Source organism: Osmerus mordax, chromosome 26 (genome assembly GCF_038355195.1).
Source record: "Osmerus mordax isolate fOsmMor3 chromosome 26, fOsmMor3.pri, whole genome shotgun sequence".
NCBI lineage: Eukaryota > Metazoa > Chordata > Actinopteri > Osmeriformes > Osmeridae > Osmerus > Osmerus mordax.
The window spans coordinates 5,191,218-5,210,751 of NC_090075.1; the positions used below are offsets into that span (position 1 = coordinate 5,191,218).

At 51.8% G+C, this 19,534-nt stretch overlaps 1 protein-coding gene across 2 annotated transcripts in view; it reads left to right on the forward strand.

Moving 5' to 3' along the window:
• Positions 1–230: 230 nt before the first annotated feature.
• shroom2a (shroom family member 2a) overlaps positions 231–19,534 on the forward strand; it is a 29,177-nt gene continuing 9,873 nt past the window's right edge. For both annotated transcript variants that reach the window (XM_067229814.1, XM_067229815.1), the window contains exons 1-5: positions 231–481; positions 1,101–1,314; positions 7,502–7,650; positions 16,670–16,792; positions 16,982–19,502. In XM_067229814.1, coding sequence (XP_067085915.1) covers positions 1,105–1,314; positions 7,502–7,650; positions 16,670–16,792; positions 16,982–19,502 — 3,003 coding nt within the window. In that variant the 5' untranslated portion in view covers positions 231–481; positions 1,101–1,104. The remainder of the gene's footprint in view (positions 482–1,100; positions 1,315–7,501; positions 7,651–16,669; positions 16,793–16,981; positions 19,503–19,534) is intronic.

Here is a 19,534-nt window from a genome sequence, read left to right on the forward strand (position 1 = left end):
TAATTTATTGTATAGTTGGTAATCCACTGATTGATACACAACGGTGAACAGTTGGTTATAGATACAATACCCATTCATGTAATGCAAAAACCAGCTACGACGTTACACCGTCACCATCACGCAAGCAGTACTAGTAGGACGAGCATTCGGCTTTGTTTTGTCTAGCTATTACTTAGAATCTAGCCTTCGCTCTGACCATTCAGGTTACATTCAAGCTAGCTAGCGAGGAACGCTAGCCAACTTAATCCTTACATCCATGTAGTACACTGTCTTTAGGTTTTCTATTTAGATAGCAAGCTAACTAATGGTTGGTTGGTCTATTTTTTTTTATTGTTGCCGCGTATTTACTTCAATGCGATCCTCTTATTTAGCTGAAAAGTTAAAATAATAGAATGAATAATGCGTAATTTAGAAATCAGTGTACTATCGCGGAGCGCGACAAACAAACAAGGACCTTCTCAGCCAGTTGCATTAACATTAGGTAAGTAATTGTAAAACGTAATTGACTGCGAGCTTTTGTTAGAATTGTTCTTCATAACAACCTGTTAGCGTTCATAATTACTTTTTCGATTGGTACCATTGGTCCAAGACAAGGCGGTCAAAGTTAAGCAACATATGATTAAGACGTTTGTGTCTCACAGTAAGCAATGAACTAGCTACAGTATTCGCTAAACTTGCTGTTAAAGGAACAACCCCTGAAAGGCTTAAATGTTTTTATTTATATAAAATATATTTATCAATAACCGGTTAATTCCCTGAACTATTGGATTGTGGTATACGAACTCGATCAATCTACATTTTAAGCTGAACGTGTATTACTAACGTGTTAGCTTTTTGGTACTGGGGCCAAGAGGTTGCTACTGACTTTAAAACCAGAAACAACACACATTTGAGCTGGTTGCTGAAAAGGATGAAATATTATACTAGTTGTCACATCGTGTACAACGTGGTGTGTTTAATTCTCTGACATAAGAGCATTAGAGTCTGAAGTGTGAACAGGTGAACCCAGTAGTGGTTGTGCATTTAATTGTGCTATCAGTAAAATATATAAACGCATACATATACACACTCAATCTGTTTTTTATTTATTCATTTTTAAGTGCCATGGATCCTGGGCATCGTAGGAGTAACCCTCGACTCACAGATGTAGATGGAAGCCATCAACAAGTAATGGAGAGACCAGCAGATCTGGAGCAGAGATTCAAGAATGGAGAGGCTTGGAGGCTTGTGGATGTACTTCTCTCTGGAGGCGCTCCCTGGGGCTTTACTCTGAGAGGAGGGAGAGAGCATCGTGAACCTTTACTCATAACAAAGGTATTTGTTGATGCTAATTACTTGTGACCTTGGCAGGAGGCCTGTATGCCACATCTTCCCAAAATATATCGTAGACAGCAACATAGATAACATGCTGTTAGGATAGTAGCATACATCCTGCTAATTTGCTTGTACGTCTGAGGTAGAGTTATATTTGCTTTGTTGTGCCGGAGGACATGTACATCCGTTAAGATGAGTCAGTTTCGTCAGAGATGCACATCGATTATGTTTAAGTCATACGCTCTTAACCTCACTCGCACATTTTCCCTGCTCAGTATCTTTCACTTAATCAAATGCTTTATGCTTTATGAGCATTTTTCTTTGCCAGAACTGTCTAAAACTGACAAATGTTACTTTTCTGAGTGAATTAAGTTAATAGCAGAGCCAGGATTGAAGACTTGGTTCCCCCCAGTTGTCATGTCAACCAGTGCTCTATGATGTCATATTTGGGCTCCATAAACCTGTCTGGTGAGCCTGAGAGAGTGATAGCCTCGTGTTCAGCCTTCACCTTGTTCCCACTGTAAACGTCTCCTCTCTATATCAAACATGCCCTGCACCATCGCTCTCTCAGACACTGTATGTGACAAGCATTCCAGTATTTCGTCTTGTTAAATAACTCATGGCTGCTCGCTGGCTGTTCTGCCATATGGACATAGTTAGAGATGGAATCTTTGAAATGGCAACACAAATACCGCTGACCACACACCGACCAAACTGTCGACCAACGGCTCTTCTGACAACTTGTTGGTCAAGGTCATCCATCATTGTAGAAGTTCAGTGTTCATAAGGCCCCATGCGGTAGCTGTTCCTTTTCCTTGCGCAGGTGGTTCAGAGCCAGCCATAAATGATCGTTGTGGGCTGTAGTTTAGAGTAATTTGGTATAGTGATTTTAACTTTGGTTCTTTTAAACTCCAAATCTACTCTCACGTGGTCAAACCGATGTTGGTTCTACATGTTGAAACGTCCAGAATGTAAATCCTATGTCTTCGGTTAACTTCAAACATGGGGGGGGGTATTCACACCAACCTGACTGTGGCCCGTTTTATGCTAACAGGCAGGTTACTGTTGCTATATTTAGGTTTGAACAAAAATATTTCACTGTTCTCAGTATAACAACTTCTGATATGTTTAAACAGTGTGGAGAAAGGGTAAGATGATTCTGTCATAGTGCCAGTAATGTAAGATTGTGTCTGAAATACCACTCTGCAACCTCCCTGGTGGGTAGTCAATGATTTACTGCAAAGGACCTTGTTGGTTAATTCGAAGCGGAGAAACCAGCTTCTGTTTATCTAGAATTCAGCTGTTCTGCTTGCTTTAGTCTTGTGTGTCGTTTCTCTATTGACCAGAACAAGTCCAAAGTCCAACCCGGCCACATCAGGCCCCATTCCATAGAGGCCCAGGCAGTTCACAAGCTCAGAGTAGCCCAGAAGCAGCACCCACCTGTACCCTCGCTGTAGGGTTTTAGAGACATGTGATCCAAATGATCTGAATTCTTACTGTTTTGCTAAGTAGGCTGTAAGCTTATGGTCCGGCCACAGTGGTGAATTGTCAGCGTAAGCCACTTCCCAGCGGCATTTGCAACTTTGGGTTCAGCCTTGGCAGGCTTTCAGTTCTTTTTTGCCACTGAATGCCAGAGAAACGGTGCAGGAGACCTCCCGTGGATACGGTCACCCTCTAACAGTTGGTGAGATGTTAATTTTTGACTTATCTGCCTAGGTATCGCATGAACTGTTTGAGCCCAATCCAGGCCATGTCTGTCTTTGATTTAAGAAATGCAGTTATGATTAACAAACTGAGAGGTAGAGCGTCTTTCACATTAATGATTGGTTTACATTAATGATTGGATGATATGATTGGATTACGTTAATGATTGGATGATATGATTGGAATGGCCTACATCAACACAGATGTGGTTGTGAAAAACATCTACTCTTATGATGCAGAGGGATTTAAAGGATCTAATGATATCAGTTTCAGAAGGCTATACGGAAAGGCTCAACTCCAGTTTTGCTCTTTTTATATTCCCTTTCTGTGTTTGGGTCAAGTTGTAGCATAGTTTAGTGTTACTGGCAGTACCAGGAACAGGGGAGGAATGTTGGAGCTTTGCACTATTCTCCAAATGTACTGAATTATCCTTGACAGCCTGAAGCCCTCTGGAATGGCATGATGTGGCATCTGTGATAAATTTAGCCAGGATTACAGATCCAGATCCTTCTTTTAGAGTGTTCCTCAGATCACAGTCTTTGATTCTGAAGGCCGGGTTGTATTATGTTGAATTCCAGGTGAAGATCCAACTTGATGAAGAGGGTAAGATCAAGATGCTTGAACTCTCAGTGCCCCGGGGGTGCTGTTGCTCGGAGACATCCCTTACCGATGATGCTAGACAAGTCCACCTCTGTATATCAGATGTATGATCAAATATATAGTCTAACTGTTACCCTTTAGTTTTATAGTCTGACGTCTGGATAGTATGTGAAGAACTCCGTTTGTAAAGATCACAGTGCTCCTCGTCCATCTGTGTTCGGTTCCTCCTGTGTGCTCGACTGTGAGCTCATAGCAGCCTGGGTTGGAGGTACACAGTCATAATAGCCTCAGGAACACCCAGTCCTCACAGTGGAGGACTGAAATGATAGACTCTGTGAGTCATTTTCCCTAATTTAAGATCTTTGTGGATTCTTTAATGAAAGGGAATAAAACCCTTTCGAAGATTGAAGACCGTCGGAGCATTGTTTAAACTTGGAGAAAAAAATAATCTGGATCTAATTAAAATTCTCGACATTCCACTCGTGCCCGCGTTATGTTTTGCCAAAGGTCTTCATGGATTTTGTTTAAGTCCCCTGTCTGAATAAACCTAAATAATCCTGTTTTACACTGCACGCACCTTACGCTTTCAGAGAACACATTTTAGCTCTGCTAAAGACTTCTTTAAAAGAGGCAGGGGGGGAATCTGGAGGGAAATGTCGAAGCTCAACTTGTTGTGACATGTTTTATGTCCTGAACAATCACCCACATTCACAAACTGGTTTTGCCAATTAAGAATTCTTTGTGAGACATGTTTGTGCCTTGGTCCTGACTGTTTGGGAATTGCTCAACCACTGGAGGGAAGACCGCAGTCGGAACAGAACATTTTAAGTGCATCAACTTGTTGGAAAGAGTATCTTAGCCCAGTTTTCTATTGGTTATGAACTTTGAAGTAAAAAAAATAAAACAAAAAAAACATGACTTTGTTCAGTCTGTAGTTTTTTTTGGAGTCTCAGGGTTATTTACCATAGGAGGTGCTGGGGACGGATGGGAACACACACCAGGAATGTTTAGACTATCCTACCAGAGCTGGACAAGAGGGGGATGTCGGATGGTGTGTGCGTGCATGTGCTCGGGGAAGGCAGGGACTAGCTCACAGCTCTTAGGGAGAAGAATCCTATTTGATGGAAGCGGAATGTTGGTGGAAGGTGGAATGTTGGATGTGGGAGTTAGAGATCTTTCCTTTTTCTAGTCAGGGTTTTTGATTTTGTGTGTGTGTGTGTGTGTGTGTTAATGTATAGCTTGTGTGCGTTTTATAAGTTGTAAGGAAAAGGTTTGCAAGGTGTTAAAAACGTTACCTGTTCATTAACAGGCTACCTGTGGACTTTTTGCTTCACTGGAAGCCTAATAGAAAGATGCTAGGCCAGGCACGTAAAAAAGCCTCTGCAGACAGCCTGCTCCCCACCATACCTAAACATGCATGTGTCAGATAGCCATAGGACTGGCTGTGTTCTGTCTTTACTAGTCGGCCCCCAGCAGGGAATATATGTGTGAGAGGCCTGGCCAGAGACAGAAGCCTTGTGTTATGACTCGCGTCCGCACCCGTCTAACGCTGATAAACGACGTGAGACGCTCAGACCTGGTTATCTGACCCCCAGCTCCAGCACTAAGCCGTGCGTAGGCGAAGCTTACTTAGTCCCCGGGATCACAGTGTCCTGTCAGCACAGCGCACAGGACGCCCGTCAGCAGAAAACCCCACATTCCTCCCCGCCAGCACCACATCCTTCCCTCGTCGCACCACGGAGAGACATCTGGCCATTTTTGGCAGGACACGGGTGTAGGGGGGGTCCCCAGGATGAGGAGAGTTTGGGGGGGGGGGGGGAGAGATATTGGCGTAGAGGAAGACTAGCCTTGAGCTGAGGGGATCTCATCATCCCAGGTCCACTTAGCAGGGTGAGAACACTAGCACGTCGAGAGAGAGAGAGAGAGAGAGACGTCAGCGCCTCGCTGGGTTTCCTCTTTTCCATTGTTTCAGCTCTTTCTTTTCCTCGCTGTGGAGAAGAGCATCCTGTCAAGCTGTTTTGAATTATTTCTCTGTGGTTGTTTTAAATGGGGGGGGGGGGGGTGGCAGCTTAAAGAGGTATCCCGAGAAAATAAAACCTTTGCCTCCTTGAGCGCTGTGTGGAATCAACCACAGGATGTCACAGAGACCCGGCTGATTTAGAAATAATAAACATCAGGGGTGCTCTGGGTGTGTGCAGCTAGTGCTGGGACGGAGTGAGGCGTACGGGTTGGTCTCGCACTGTTACAGTGTTCTGAGGTGGAAATACGTTGTTAGACTTTTTCGATAAGGTCTCCTGTGTTGGTGGTGTTTGCTTTAGCAGGCTAGTGACTGCAGGCAGTTTCGGGTTTTTGGCTTCCGTGTCTCTGCACGCGTCAAGTCTCACACCGGTTATGTCCAACAGCAGCAGCAGCAGAAGAAGTGTAGTGATGTCATCCATCCTCCTCGGTTTTGATAGGCCAACACCTTTTACTCGCTGTAGATTGTGAGGCACTGACTCATACAGGAGTGTGAGAACTGTGTCTGAGAAGAACAAACATTGCGCGCCGTTTCAGGAATTCGATATTATGTTACCTTTCGATCGATATCCGTAGTTCACCATTCAGTGTTTCTCCAAGAGTCCTCTTTTATAAGGAAAAACGAGGAAAGGTGAATATTATTCAGAGGTATCTGAATCTTATCTGGCATCTGCCGTAAGGTCAGATCACGGCCTAGTGGGTTGGAAAGGTACACATAGCTCTCTGAGTCATTATGCACTCACTCCCCCTCTGCTCCCCTCCCCCTTTCTCCCCTTCACTCCCCTCAGCCAGTGGAGGAGTGGAGCTCTCGTTATCAGCTGTACAGCCTGTCTGCATGTTTCCAAGTCTCCACACACTCTTTATTCCCCTCTCTCTCTCTCTCTCTCTCTCTCTCTCTGCCTCAGCCTTTGGTTTCCTTTGTGCCCTGCCCCCCCTCCTGTGTCCTGTGATGTACAGGGTCCTCGTGGTGGGTGTTCAGGAGTAAACACCTGACTCTCTAACCATGGCCTGGCCTGTTTCTCTGGTGACCCCCCTCTTCAGTGACCCTGTCTGGGGGGGGGGGGTGATATCAGGGTGTGATGTCAGTGTTGGGTTAGCAGGCCGTCAGTGTTGGGTTAGCAGGTCCTCAGTGTTGGGTTGGCAGGCCGTCAGTGTTGGGTTAGCAGGTCGTCAGTGTTGGGTTAGCAGGCCGTCAGTGTTGGGTTAGCAGGTCGTCAGTGTTGGGTTAGCAGGCCGTCAGTGTTGGGTTAGCAGGCCGTCAGTGTTGGGTTAGCAGGTCGTCAGTGTTGGGTTAGCAGGCCGTCAGTGTTGGGTTAGCAGGTCGTCAGTGTTGGGTTAGCAGGTCATCAGTGTTGGGTTAGCAGGTCATCAGTGTTGGGTTAGCAGGTCGTCAGTGTTGGGTTAGCAGGTCATCAGTGTTGGGTCAACACCCTGAAGTCAGTGTGGTCAGTGCCTCTGTGGCTGATCCTAGCCCAGCCCAGCATCCTTGGAGGGGGGTGAGAGCCTGTGTTTTTCCAGGTGTGTGCCCTTCCAAGGCCCTGCGGTGTCCTGCCTGCCTCTCCTCAGCTTGGGAACCTATAATAAGGCCTCCCTGACACAAACACAATGTGGTTTGTTGTTCCTGCTCAGACGTTCCTGACCTGCTGTCTTTGATGTGTTTTTACGCCCCCTCCAGGCCTCCTCTCTAGAAATAAACCTCCCCACCCTACTGTCTAAACAAACACTGCTCCGGTCAGTTCTGAAGGGTTCCCGTTCTGTCCTGGTCTGTTGCGATGACGTTTTTGCCTGTTCTTAGGCGCTTCGTGCCCCGTGCCGTACGGCCCTCTGACGGGGTCCTGGCTGATCTCCAGTGTGTCTTGTGTTTCAGGTGGAGGAGGGCAGCAAGGCGGCGGCCGTCAGCCTCCAGGTGGGAGACGAGCTCATCAACATCAACGACTTCCCCCTTAGCGGCTACAGACAGGAGGCCATCTGCCTGGTGAAGGGCTCCTACAAGACTCTCGCCCTGGTGGTGAAAAGGTACGGCCAAGAGACACCGACCTCCTCCTTTCTCTTTCTGTCACTGTCTCTCTTGCTCTCTCTTTCTTTGTCTATATCTCTCTACCTCCCTCTCTTTCTTTCTCTCTCTCTCTCCCCCCGGAGCTCTGGAGCGCACACCTGCTGTTGCCCCCCCCCCCCCTCCCTCTCTCTCTCTCTGGCCCTGGTCACCATGACGACATCCCAAAGAGAGGGATGATTGGATGGCAGCGAGGAGGGAGTTCCCCAGCTGTCTGTCGGGCCTGGCTGTGATGTAGCTGGTTAGTGTGTCAGTGTGGCTCGGGCCTGTGGTCCTGTTCACTGACCCGCTCTCCCGTGCTCACACTAACTGGATCGGCCTGTTCAGCCAGATTGAGCCGTGCCGCAGAGTTCAGGGTTGTTTACACAAACAGGAGGAAGTGGCCGGAGGGTGACATCACTCTCCAGTGTATTAGACCCCACCCTAGCTGGTGTGGGAAACACCTGTCGTGGGAAAATGGCTTCTGTCCCGTGCTAATCCACTAATCTTGTCTCCCAGTCACTACCGATCTTATCAGCTTAGATCCTTTTTTATTAATGCTGTCGCCCTTTGCCACAAAGAGACGACAGCAACAATAAAAGAGAGAGTGTTTGCATGGTCCCTCCTGGAGGCTGCGTTTATTCAAAACAAACGCACGCCAACTTCCCTCTTCCTGGTTTCCTCTCTTGTCATGGAGGACAAACCGGCACGCTCCCACGAACAATAAGCTCTCACACGAGCTCTACAAACTGACACCCTGCTATGGGTGGTGTCCAGTAAGGTAACTTCTGAATCATTTGGACCATGTCCAGGCAGACACGTTCTAAAAGGCCTCATTGTGTGCAAAACACTGCTTTCTTTGTCTGGACTTCACGCCATGTCGTTTAATATCAGAACGTAAGCCCTAAGCAAACACGCTTCCACAATAGCGTCTTCTCTCGTCTGTGCTCGTCCCCTGGCAGAGACGCACAGCTGTGGGGGTCCTCAGCTGTCTCTAGTTGGGTGTGTTGCGGATGGCTGTGCGTACTGTACGGCTCACCACAGCAGGAACAATGACTCTGGAGGAGATGGGGAACCCATGACACGCACGAGCCTCTCGATTCTCCTGCGCCCAGCTCTGGACTCAATGATCTCTTTTTTGTCTCGTCATCCTAACTCTGCGCCTGCTGTTTCTTTCTCTCTCCCCCTCTCCCTCCCTCCCTCTCTCTCCGTCCCTCTCTCTCTTTCTTTCTGGCTCCCTCCCTTTCATTCTCTTCCTCTCTGCGAATGTGAACCGCAGTCGCAGTAGATGACGCAAAGAAAGTGAACCGGCCGAGGTGACACCGGCAAGTTGCGGCTGGGTTTGAGGCTTGTCGCAGGGCTGCCCCCGATTTGAGATGTGATCTCCCCGGGGCGCAGTGTGCCTGAGAGAGGAATGCTGCTCGTACCAGAGTGACCATCTGATCCCCTGAGAGCACCTTTTCACATCTCCACAAGGACTCTTGTCTCGGGACGCATTTAGTCGTGATTATACGACGAGCAGGAAAACATCCCTAGCCTGTCGTTATGCAAAGCCACAAAAACAAAACAGTCTGAATTAGACTGGAAGATTCCGAGGCTCAGTCGCTACTGGGACCTCAAAGCTTGGCTGTCTGACATCTCCCCCATGCTAATTGGCATGTGATTGTTGATAGTGTCAGCCTGTAAAGATGCCTACAAACGTTTTCAAAGGTGATTCAGGTCTGGACATGGCTTGCAATGTGGGCTTGGCCATTCCATGTAGCAACAATTTGTTAGCACGCTAGTCTAGGGCACCACCATAGCACACCTTTCTTAATAAAATAATGGATTCACTTTTATGTGAAGCGGTGTATTTTTCCAAATAACGTGTATTGAATTGAAGGGTTGGGGGGGGAGTATCTGCAAGCAAATGTTCCACCACTGAACTACACACATTCCCCAGCCTTCCTAGTTTGTATTCTCTTCAGTATGCGTAAGGCAGTGTTGTGGCCCGGTTGTTTTGACACAGCCAGACAAGCCGGCAGGGGGTGGAAACTTCCAGAACCTCCTCCCGTCTGCAGGCGTGGCCACGGAGTGGGAGGGGCCTGGCTCCAGCCTCTTACCTGTGATGACTCATGTGGAGCGATGAGGTCATCAGGAGGCAGGGCCTGGCACAGGTGATCGTGGTGCAGACACAGGTGGGGTAGCAGAGACTATGGGATGTGGTAACCAACGGTGTTGAGCTTTGACACGTTTTCAGACAAGAGGTGTTAAGTGATCATTTGTTGATCAGCTTTCGATGCTACTGATATGGAGCCGCAGAATGCAGAGATCTGGCAGATTGTAGAAGAAGAAAAAACGTCAAGCTAAACTTTTAATCTCTCTAAATTGGATAGTCTGGTGTCTTTGCCTAGTGACATAAGTAGAGAACCTAGCTGTGATTCTGAAGGCCGTCTAAGCTGTCTTGTGAGACAGTGCTTGCTTGGTTTGTTTATCTCGGGGTTCCCTTCCCTTGGGGTTCGTATGCAGTCAGAATAAAGAGTGCATAGGAACAAGTATGTGTTTGGGTCAGAGGGTGTGTGGATGTTGCAGAGATCTGTGGTATGTTCAGCCTAGTCACAGAGCCATCTAGTGGTCTCAAGTTATGCACGCAAAAGAAAGTTGGACTTTTTGCACTTTTGTCAAAGTCTTTGCATTGACCACATAGCCTTTGCAAGCTAAAAGCAACACAAATAAACAGTTGTTTTTTCTCTGTCCAGTCCGATCCCAAGGAGGGTTTACATGGTTCAGATGTGCTAATCCCCCCCCACACACACACACCATCCCGCTAAATTGTGTTTTGCTCCATCAAGGTGACATGACACGGCTTTCATTTCATGGATATGGATGGGGAGTAGAACTATTTTCCCTGCCCCCCCCTCTCCCCAAGAGACAGAATAATCTAGAATGACTCCAGCGTTCCAGGCTGATGACTTTAACCTTAAACAGAGCAGCAGGCGGTTGCTCGTTCGTGTTGAACACTTACTGAGGTATGTAACCCTAAGCACTTTCTCATGTCTGCCCTGAATTTATTGCTGAATCAACACAGTAAGTGCTACCCCTCACAGTCCAACTAAAGGCCAAGCACTGCTAAGGGATCTGAATCGGTAACCTAGTTTGTGTTTTAATGCAGCCTAGCATAGCAAAGGAAGCATCTATGAGGCATGTTATGCCATCAGCTAATTATTAGCGGCTTATATTAGCTGCTAACATAAGAAAAAATGCTCAAATATTAGCTGCTAATTTTAGCAGCCTTATTTTTGCCACTTAATGAAGCAGAGGGACCCAAGTTTTGAGGATTCTCCAGGTGTTGAGGGGGGGCCCAGGTGTTGAGGGGGGCCCAGGTGTTTAGGGGGGCTCGGGTGTTGAGGGGGACTGGGGTGTTGAGGGGGGCCCAGGTGTTGAGGGGGGCCCGGGTGTTTAGGGGGGCTCGGGTGTTGAGGGGGGCCCGGGTGTTGAGGGGGGCCCAGGTGTTGAGGGGGGCCCGGGTGTTTAGGGGGGCCCGGGTGTTTAGGGGGGCCCAGGTGTTGAGGGGGGCCCAGGTGTTTAGGGGGGCTCGGGTGTTGAGGGGGACTGGGGTGTTGAGGGGGGCCCAGGTGTTGAGGGGGGCCCGGGTGTTTAGGGGGGCTCGGGTGTTGAGGGGGGCCCGGGTGTTGAGGGGGGCCCAGGTGTTGAGGGGGGCCCGGGTGTTTAGGGGGGCCCGGGTGTTTAGGGGGGCCCAGGTGTTGAGGGGGGCCCAGGTGTTTAGGGGGGCTCGGGTGTTGAGGGGGACTGGGGTGTTGAGGGGGGCCCAGGTGTTGAGGGGGGCCCGGGTGTTTAGGGGGGCCCGGGTGTTTAGGGGGGCTCGGGTGTTGAGGGGGGCCCAGGTGTTGAGGGGGGCCCGGGTGTTTAAGGGGGCCCGGGTGTTTAGGGGGGCCCGGGTGTTTAGGGGGGCTCGGGTGTTGAGGGGGGCCCAGGTGTTGAGGAGGGCTCAGGTGTTGAGGGGCAGTGTGTCAGCACAGACAGCCAGTGACTCGCCGCCTGGTATTCCACTCAGCCCAGGAATGTGCCGGTCATTATGGCTCGCTCACGGTTCAGCTCTCCCTCCCATCCATGACTGGCCTGATTGTGAGTGCTGCTTTGTTAAAGTCCAAAGGGGGAGGGGGGGAGGGGGGTGGAATCACCTCCAGGATCCAGCATTTTCTAGCGTTACATTTAATGACGTGTTATTGCCACCCTCTGTTAAGTGATCAGGTCTGGCCATTAAGCATGGATGGATTATCCACTGTTTTAAGCAACAGTCAAGAACCAACATCCCTGCCTTAAGTAAGAAAAAGGGTCAGCGTTAACTAGACCCTCTAATCTGATTACCAAATACCTCATCAAAACTAAAGGCCTTTTTAATCGTTCACGTTGATGATGTTCGGTTCAACATGTGAAATGGCAGCGTTTGTATTGATACGTTTTAACGTGAGACTTCAAATTAAACGTTGAATGAAGTTCCCTGGCTGGTGAGGGGGGGGGGGTTAAGAGCAGCCAGCGTTTTAGTGAAGTTAAAAGCCTTCAAATGGCCCCGTCTGGAATGTATGCTCCAAGGATCCCCATACAATAGATCATTGTGAAAGGTTGTTTAGTAAAGCCCTCCTATCAACTTTAGGCCCAAACAGTTCTTCGCTAATCTTCTTGCCTGTCACCAGACTGAGTTTTAATCAAAACTTTGGAGGTCAGGCTGTAATCTAAGTCTGTTTTAAAGTCTCCTACAAAGTTTCTGTTGTTGAACTTAGCCGGTGTCTGTATGAACCAGGTGGGTTAGGTTTGTTATCTGCGGTCAGACGGTATCAGAGTGACCATACAATCTGCTCACAACCCTTCTTTAGGAGGCGTTGAAAGTATCCTTGAACTAAAGACCCTACTTCGTAATATGGTCCTGCAGCTTCTGTTTTGTCTTAATACTTTCTGTTGGCATTTTCAAGAATTTTAGCATGTAGCCAGCCAGCCATTTCTAAATTACACTGTCATCTGTTAGGTTCATCCTTTAAAAAGTATGTTGTGGCTGCTCAGGTGATAAGGCCAAGCTGTTGATGTCCCCAAAATCAGACAGTTAGCTGATTTGCGTTTGTCTGATTGTTGAAATCATCCGCTGCTGACGTCTGTGTTGGGGGGCGGGGTGGGGGGGGAGGCCTGCTGCGTTCCCTAGCTACCGAGGGCTTTAGAAAACCACCGTGGCCTTCCACCTCAACCGATCAACCTGTTGCCATAGGGATGAGAGAAATGCACGTCTGCCTCACAACACAAGGAGAGTCCACCGTTTCAACTCATTAGCATACCGGCCACCAGGAGCCAATGGGACGGCGCAAGGTGCCGGATTACTCAAAGGGGAATGGCTGGGACAAAGGCCCTCCTCCTTCCCTTATACACCCCACCGCCCCCTTTCAGGGGTAAACCTCACCCCCTCCCCTCACCCATGATCCCTGGGGAAATCTGCCCTGCCTGGTACCCACACAGGCAGTAGAAGTTTCCGAGTCGGCGTGTCAGGGTGGCTTACGTCGCAAGGCTGTCGGGTGTGTGGCCAGTGTGAGGACCTGGCGGTGGCTGTTTGGTCCAGGCCGTTGAGGAGGGAGAGGTGCCGTGTGCTGATGGCCAGAGCCCGGCGGTAGTCAGTGGTCTGAGTGTGTCTTTGTCCCGGGCCCCCCCCCCCATCCTTTTTGAAGTGCCTGTGGAATGCGGTGCGTGAGGAGCCCAGCTAGCTCAGCTCTCTGGAGGTCTGTGGGTTTGCTGCTGGTCTGCTGCCCCGCTGGAACACTGGCTCCCAGGGAACTGGAGAGGATCTGAGGTGAGCAACCAACTCCTCACTTTTCTCGTTCCCTTCCCTGCCCCCCCCCCTCACACACTCCGCCCTCTGAGAGCCTGGTGAGTTGATTGGCGCCTCCTCTCTCGTGTGTTCTTTCAACTGACCTTTTTAAGTTGGAAGTGTTGTATTGTTTTTCTTTGCTGTGTAAACTTGCTTCTGGGTACTGGAGGGTGTTATTTGTTGCTGTGACACATGGATCTGGATCACCGGTGTAGCATATGGACCGCTCTCAAGGCTGTGTTTTGTGACCCCAATAACAGTCTGGATTATTGTGTTCAATGAGCACAAGGCCAGGCATCATTCAGGTTAAGCCATCATCAGCAACATTCAGCATTTCATAATCAAATAGGCCTACCAGATAATCTGTTAACGTCGGTCTCACACAGTGAAGTATAACCCTGCTAACGGGATAGATGACACCATCACTGTTTGCTGACGCTCGTCTGCGGTTCCAGAGTGGTTCTGCAGGTCCTTGAGCCTACATGGCTACTATTCTTGAGGCTAAATGTTCTTACCAGTCGGCAGTTAGGTCCTCGCGAGGGACGTGTTTACTTTTGAATGTGTCTCTGTGAAGAGGTGAAGTGAGTAGGGGTTTTCCACAGTTCAACCCCCCCCTCCCCCCCCACCACCACCACACACACACTCCCCCTCCTCCCTGTCTAGCCCCCCTGCTCCACCGATTCACTCTCCTGGCATATCTGTGCCGGTCCAGCTGTAGCCCTGACAATACGGCTAATAAAGCCGGGCTCGTTTGCATATGAATGGCGCGCGGCACCATGTGTGGCTAGCTGCCGAGTGCTCCAGAAAGACAGACTCGGTGGAGCCCAGGAAGACAGAGCCTCTCTCCGGCCCTCTCTTTGTCCCCTCTAAACAAGACCGGAGGATCAGTTCGGAAAAGGGTTTCTTCCGCTTTTGCCACTTCGCCCAGCGAGACGGTGAGGTTTCCCCCGTCCGCTGGTGTGGAATTCAGCCGGCGTGGCTCGACTGCTGATGTGGCCGTCGAACGGAACCGTTGTTGACCAGCGGCGTCCTCTGACCGTTCAGGTCTCGACCCAGCGTGGCGGGGGGGGGGGGGTCCGGTGACCTTTGACCTTGTGGCTTTATAGGGCAACGAGGGCACGTCCCATTCCGATGGGAAAGAAAGTAAGGCTTTGTTTAGTTGAGCTCATCAGATTCACAACACCCTCTTGATCCTAAGAAGGTTAGACTAGTAGGAGTCTCGCCCGTGTAAGTGAGCTAATGCAGGCGCTGGGAAGTTCTGGGTTTGAGGAGATATTTCGGGTAGTTTTTGTTTTTCTTACATGTGAGGTGAAATGAGTGTTTAGGAACAAAGCTCATCCCAGTGTGTCACAGCCACACGGGATAAGAGCTGGAGTTATGCAGCCAGATGACCTCAATCTCAGCTCAAACCTCAAGCACTTAGTTACAGACCGTGAACATAGACAGCGGTCACCTAGCCTTCAGGACAACAGAGGCTGTTTACAGCCCGGGCTGTGTAGTTAACCAGCCCACTGCCAGACGCCGTCCCTTCACCTGCCTCCACATGATGTCACCTACGCTGTCCTTAACCAGCCAGGTCACCCCTCTCAGCAGGCCGCCCGGTGACACCGTTAAGCGTCACCGGGGGGCAGGAAGGGACAGGATCTGTCTGGGTGGCAGACGACAGCTTGGCCCGAGGGGGTGATGCGGCTGATCCGGGGTTTTGGGAGAGATTCTGTGGCCTCTAAAGCCCCCCCCTGCCCCCCCCCCCCCCGCCCCCCCCCCCCCCCCCCCCCCCCGCCCCATGCTGGGCTGTGGAGCCCCATGGGGGACATATGGCAGTCTGAGCACACAGCCTGGCTCTCTGGCTCTCCTCGCGTCTGTCAGCCTGTTCCCTCAGCCAGTCTGCTGACGGGAGGGTGATGTTTGTGAAGGCTTCTGCATGAGAAGGTCATTCTGCACACAATCATTTTTTTTTTGTTGTATTCTATATATATTTTTTGCTTTTAATTAAATAGTTTTTTTATATCAAGGTTTTTGGTTATTTCATCTGTGTGTGTATAGTTGTTTTCGAGGCACAGGGTGAGCAGTCACTAGTTTGACCAGGAGAGGGGGCCATGAAACCATGCTTTTGTAGGCACATAGTTTAGGAACAAGGTCAGCATTTTCTACTTGAGCTTTTCCAAGAATTTCATGCAGCCTGAAGGTTGAATGTTTTGGAGGTTCAATTAGTATTTTCTGAAGGTTGCAATATTATATATGAAATCCCTTTGCGCACAAAAAACCACACACACACACACACACACACAATGTCAGTGCTTTGTGAGTTTTACCGTTGTGTATGTGATCAGTTTTGAGCTGCCATTCAGCTTGTGTGTTCCCTCTTCCTGTTGCCTCCAGGAATATGAAAATGGTGGATATTGTAGCTCAGAAAATGCCCTCAGAAAGCGACGTGCATGTGGCCAGGAGCTTTCTCACGAAGATTTTGCGAAGTTCCATGAGGTATGGTACCAGTAGCTCACCAGTAGCACCTCTCCATGTCTCCATCCACCACCATCCAGTCTGGCATGTCCCCATTTGATTCCATGATCCCATTCTCCTGTCGTGGGGTCACCCACCCTCCCATACCAGCTCTCCTCATCCCCAGATGCAAAGTCCCTTTGATTTAGCCCCCCCTCTGTCATCCAGCTGTTTCATTGTCTCATCACATGTGATGGTCTGTGATGTGGTCATGTGACGGCGGTTGCTGTGCTCGTGGTCGTCGCTCCGCTCGTTTTCCGCGGCTACGGCGACTGCTCGTCTTCGTCGACCTCCCGTCGTGCTGATCTGTGTTTGTCTCGTTCTACCCCCTCTCCTCACATGCGTTACAGGAAGAACCGTTTCAGAGGGTAGGTTCCCGCCTGCATGGTTCTGTGTGTCCGTGTTCCGGCTGTATCATGTGACTCAATGTTCCACCTCAAATCTCATCTCTAGTTCTGTGATTTTTACTTTTGTAGTTTCTGAAGTGCTTACGCTCTGTAATTTCAAGTCTTCTGTACTTGTCGGCTGTTTTTGTGGTTAATGTTGAGTTCTGTGGTTTGTAAATGGAAGTACATGCATTCCTGTGTTCCATACGGGCTTGCGCTCTAATCCAGAGCTGCTTTTTCCTCTCTCTCTCCCTCTCTCTCTCTCCCCAGGAGAAATGAACCCGTAAGCAGGCCTCACTCCTGGCACGCCACCAAGTTCAACGAGAGCCAATCGGAGACTGCCAAAATCCAGTCTCCGCCTCCGCCAGTCTGGCACACAAGATATGATGCAAGGTAGCCCAGGAATCATGAAACAAGTTCCCAATCCTTTCCCTCCTAGAAATAAAGCAAATTTAATTATATACATAAACAAACAAAAGCCTTTCTCAAAATCTCTGAGAAACCTGTGTATTTAAACGTTGTTTCTAAAGTGTGTCCATTCAATGGAGCTTTCATGCCCTCATCCCTGATCTGTGTCCCCAGTTCCTCCTCTACTGATCTCTCCACCGGCTGGGAGCAGACCAACCTGCGCAGAGTGTCCGACCAATTCAGCTCCCTGGGCAGCATGGACAGCCTAGAGCACGTCCCTCACCCCTACCCCTCCGGCCGCCTCTCCCCTGCCAAGTCCAACACCAGCGCGGAGCACCTGGGGGGCGGCAAGCGCGACTCGGCCTACAGCTCCTTCTCCACCAGCTCCGGCACGCCCGACTACACGCTGTCCAAGAGCAACGCCGCCTCCACGGAGAACGTGCTCTACAAGGTCAGCCAGTGGGACTCGGGTGGCCGGCACAGCAACGGCAGGCACAGCCAGAGCCTGAGCGAGGGGGCGAAGGCGGACGAGCGGGCCGGGTACCTGCTGCAGCTCCCCGGGGGGCCCGCGGGCCGGGAGAGCCCCCGGCCGGAGGAGCAGCCGCCCGGTCCTCGCCCCTCCATCTCGGGCCGGGCCAGCTTCGGCCCCGTGTGGCACGTACCAGAGAAGAAGAAGCCCGCCCACTCGCCCTCCCCTCCTCCGCCCCTGCCGCCGGTGCGCAGTGACAGTTTTGCCGCCACCAAGGTCCACGAGAAGGGCCTCGTCATAGCCTACTCTGAGGACCCTGACCCCCACCTCCACCCCAAAGCCCCGGAGGCCTCCGACACACGGCGTGGTTACAGCCTCGCCGCGAAAAACGACGCCGGCGGTCCTCACGTTTCATCCGATAGCTCCCACCACAACCAGCTCAACTCCAACAAGCTGTACTCCCTCTCCAGTACCGACGTGAGGCTGGGCCCGCCCCCGTACGCCTACACACCTTACCACCAGCGCCAGTACAGCGACGAAAGCACTTTCTACTCCCAGCCCAGGACCCCGTCCGCAGCCAAACCGCACAACATCAGTGCCTACTACAGCAGCATGCAGGAGCTGCCCACCAACAACTTCACCCAGACGTACGGCCACACCCAGACCCAGGCCCCCGCCACCTCCCTGTCCAACACGGCCATCGACCAGAACCCAGACGGTGCCGGCCACACCCGCTACTACTGCGTGACGGCCCGCCAGCCGGCATCACAGGCCCAGGTGGGAAAGACTGAGGACGGAGGAAGGGGAGCGTGTGTGGAAACGGTGAGCAGCGGAGGCGAAAGGGCACCCCTCAGCCCCCAGACGCTCCAGAAGACCAAGTACCAGCTACCTCAGCCACAGCCGGCGCACCCCACCGCAAAGGACAGCAACGGGTACGGGCAACAGGACGACCCGGCGCCACGTCACAAGCTGCCGGCTGTGCCGGCGCCCCCTGCCGGACCGGAGGGGCCAGCCAAGCACGGCGGGGACGACAGGGGCAGCCAGAGGAGGCTGGATGTTCAGAACGCCGAAGCCCACTACATGAGCTACCCTCCCAGCAGACAACCAGACCAGAGGACGTCCCTGTCCACGCAGCACAGAGAGCCGGACGTCAGGCCGGGGGGTCCCCAGGGAGTCGGGATCTCCCCCCAGACCACGCCCTTGCTCCACTCTCTGTCGTCCGAGAGCGCGGGCCGGGGCGGCGTCCCCGACCCGCTGACCCTCCAGCAGACGCGCCGAAGCGAACGCTTCGCCACGACCCTCCGGTGCGAGATCCAGATGAGGCGGGCCAAGCTGCAGAAGAGCAAGAGCGCGGCCGCCCTCAGCGGGACGAGCGAGGCGGCGGAGGAAGAGGAGGAGGCGGCGGAAGCCGAGTCTCAAGAGAACTCGGTGGCCTCGCCGTCCTCGGAGGGCTCCTTCAGCAGCACCTACAAGGACCACCTGAAGGAGGCGCAGGCCAGGGTCCTAAAGGCCACCTCGTTCAGGAGGAGAGACCTGGAGCCCGTCCTGCTGGAGCACTCCGGCTCGGACGGTCTACCCGGGTACCCCTCCTCCGTCCTGGGCCGCAAAGACTCCAATCCCTTGCCCAGCGTCTCCGAGGCGCCGCCCAGCCGGTCCAGCGGCAGTCAGGTGACCCGCATCGGAGGCAGGAAGCGTTTCACAACGGAGAGGAAAGTGCGGTCGTACTCTGAACCCGACAAAATCCACGAGGTGGGCGTGGAGGAGGGCGCGGCGCCCCCCGAGAGAGCTGACTCCATGACGGACCGAAGGAAGCTGTTCGAGACCACCGGGAAACCCGCCTTCCCCAAACCCCTCCCCAAGCACGGCCCGCAGAGCAGCTCGGAGGCCCCCAGAGAGCCCCAAGCGAGGGCCCCGGCGCCCAGCAGGGGGTCGGAGGACGGCCTCTGCGAGGCCCGGACCCGAGGCCTCCCCCCCGCGGAGTACCCGGAGGAGGCCCGAGGCCTGGAGGTCTCCCACAGGCAGGCCCTCCTGGAGCAGCAGAGGCTGGGGACCTTCGCGGAGTACGAGGCCACCTGGAGCCTCCCCAAGAAGCCGGCGGAGACCAGGGCGTCCGGGCGCTACCGGTCCGCCGACAACATCCTGGACCCGGCCGCGGAGGAGCGGACCAAACCCACCTGCGTCCACGAGCGCTCGCGCTCCTCCCCTTCGGCCGACCTCTACGGCCAGGTAACTCCTCCCACCCGCACAGTGTTTTTCCG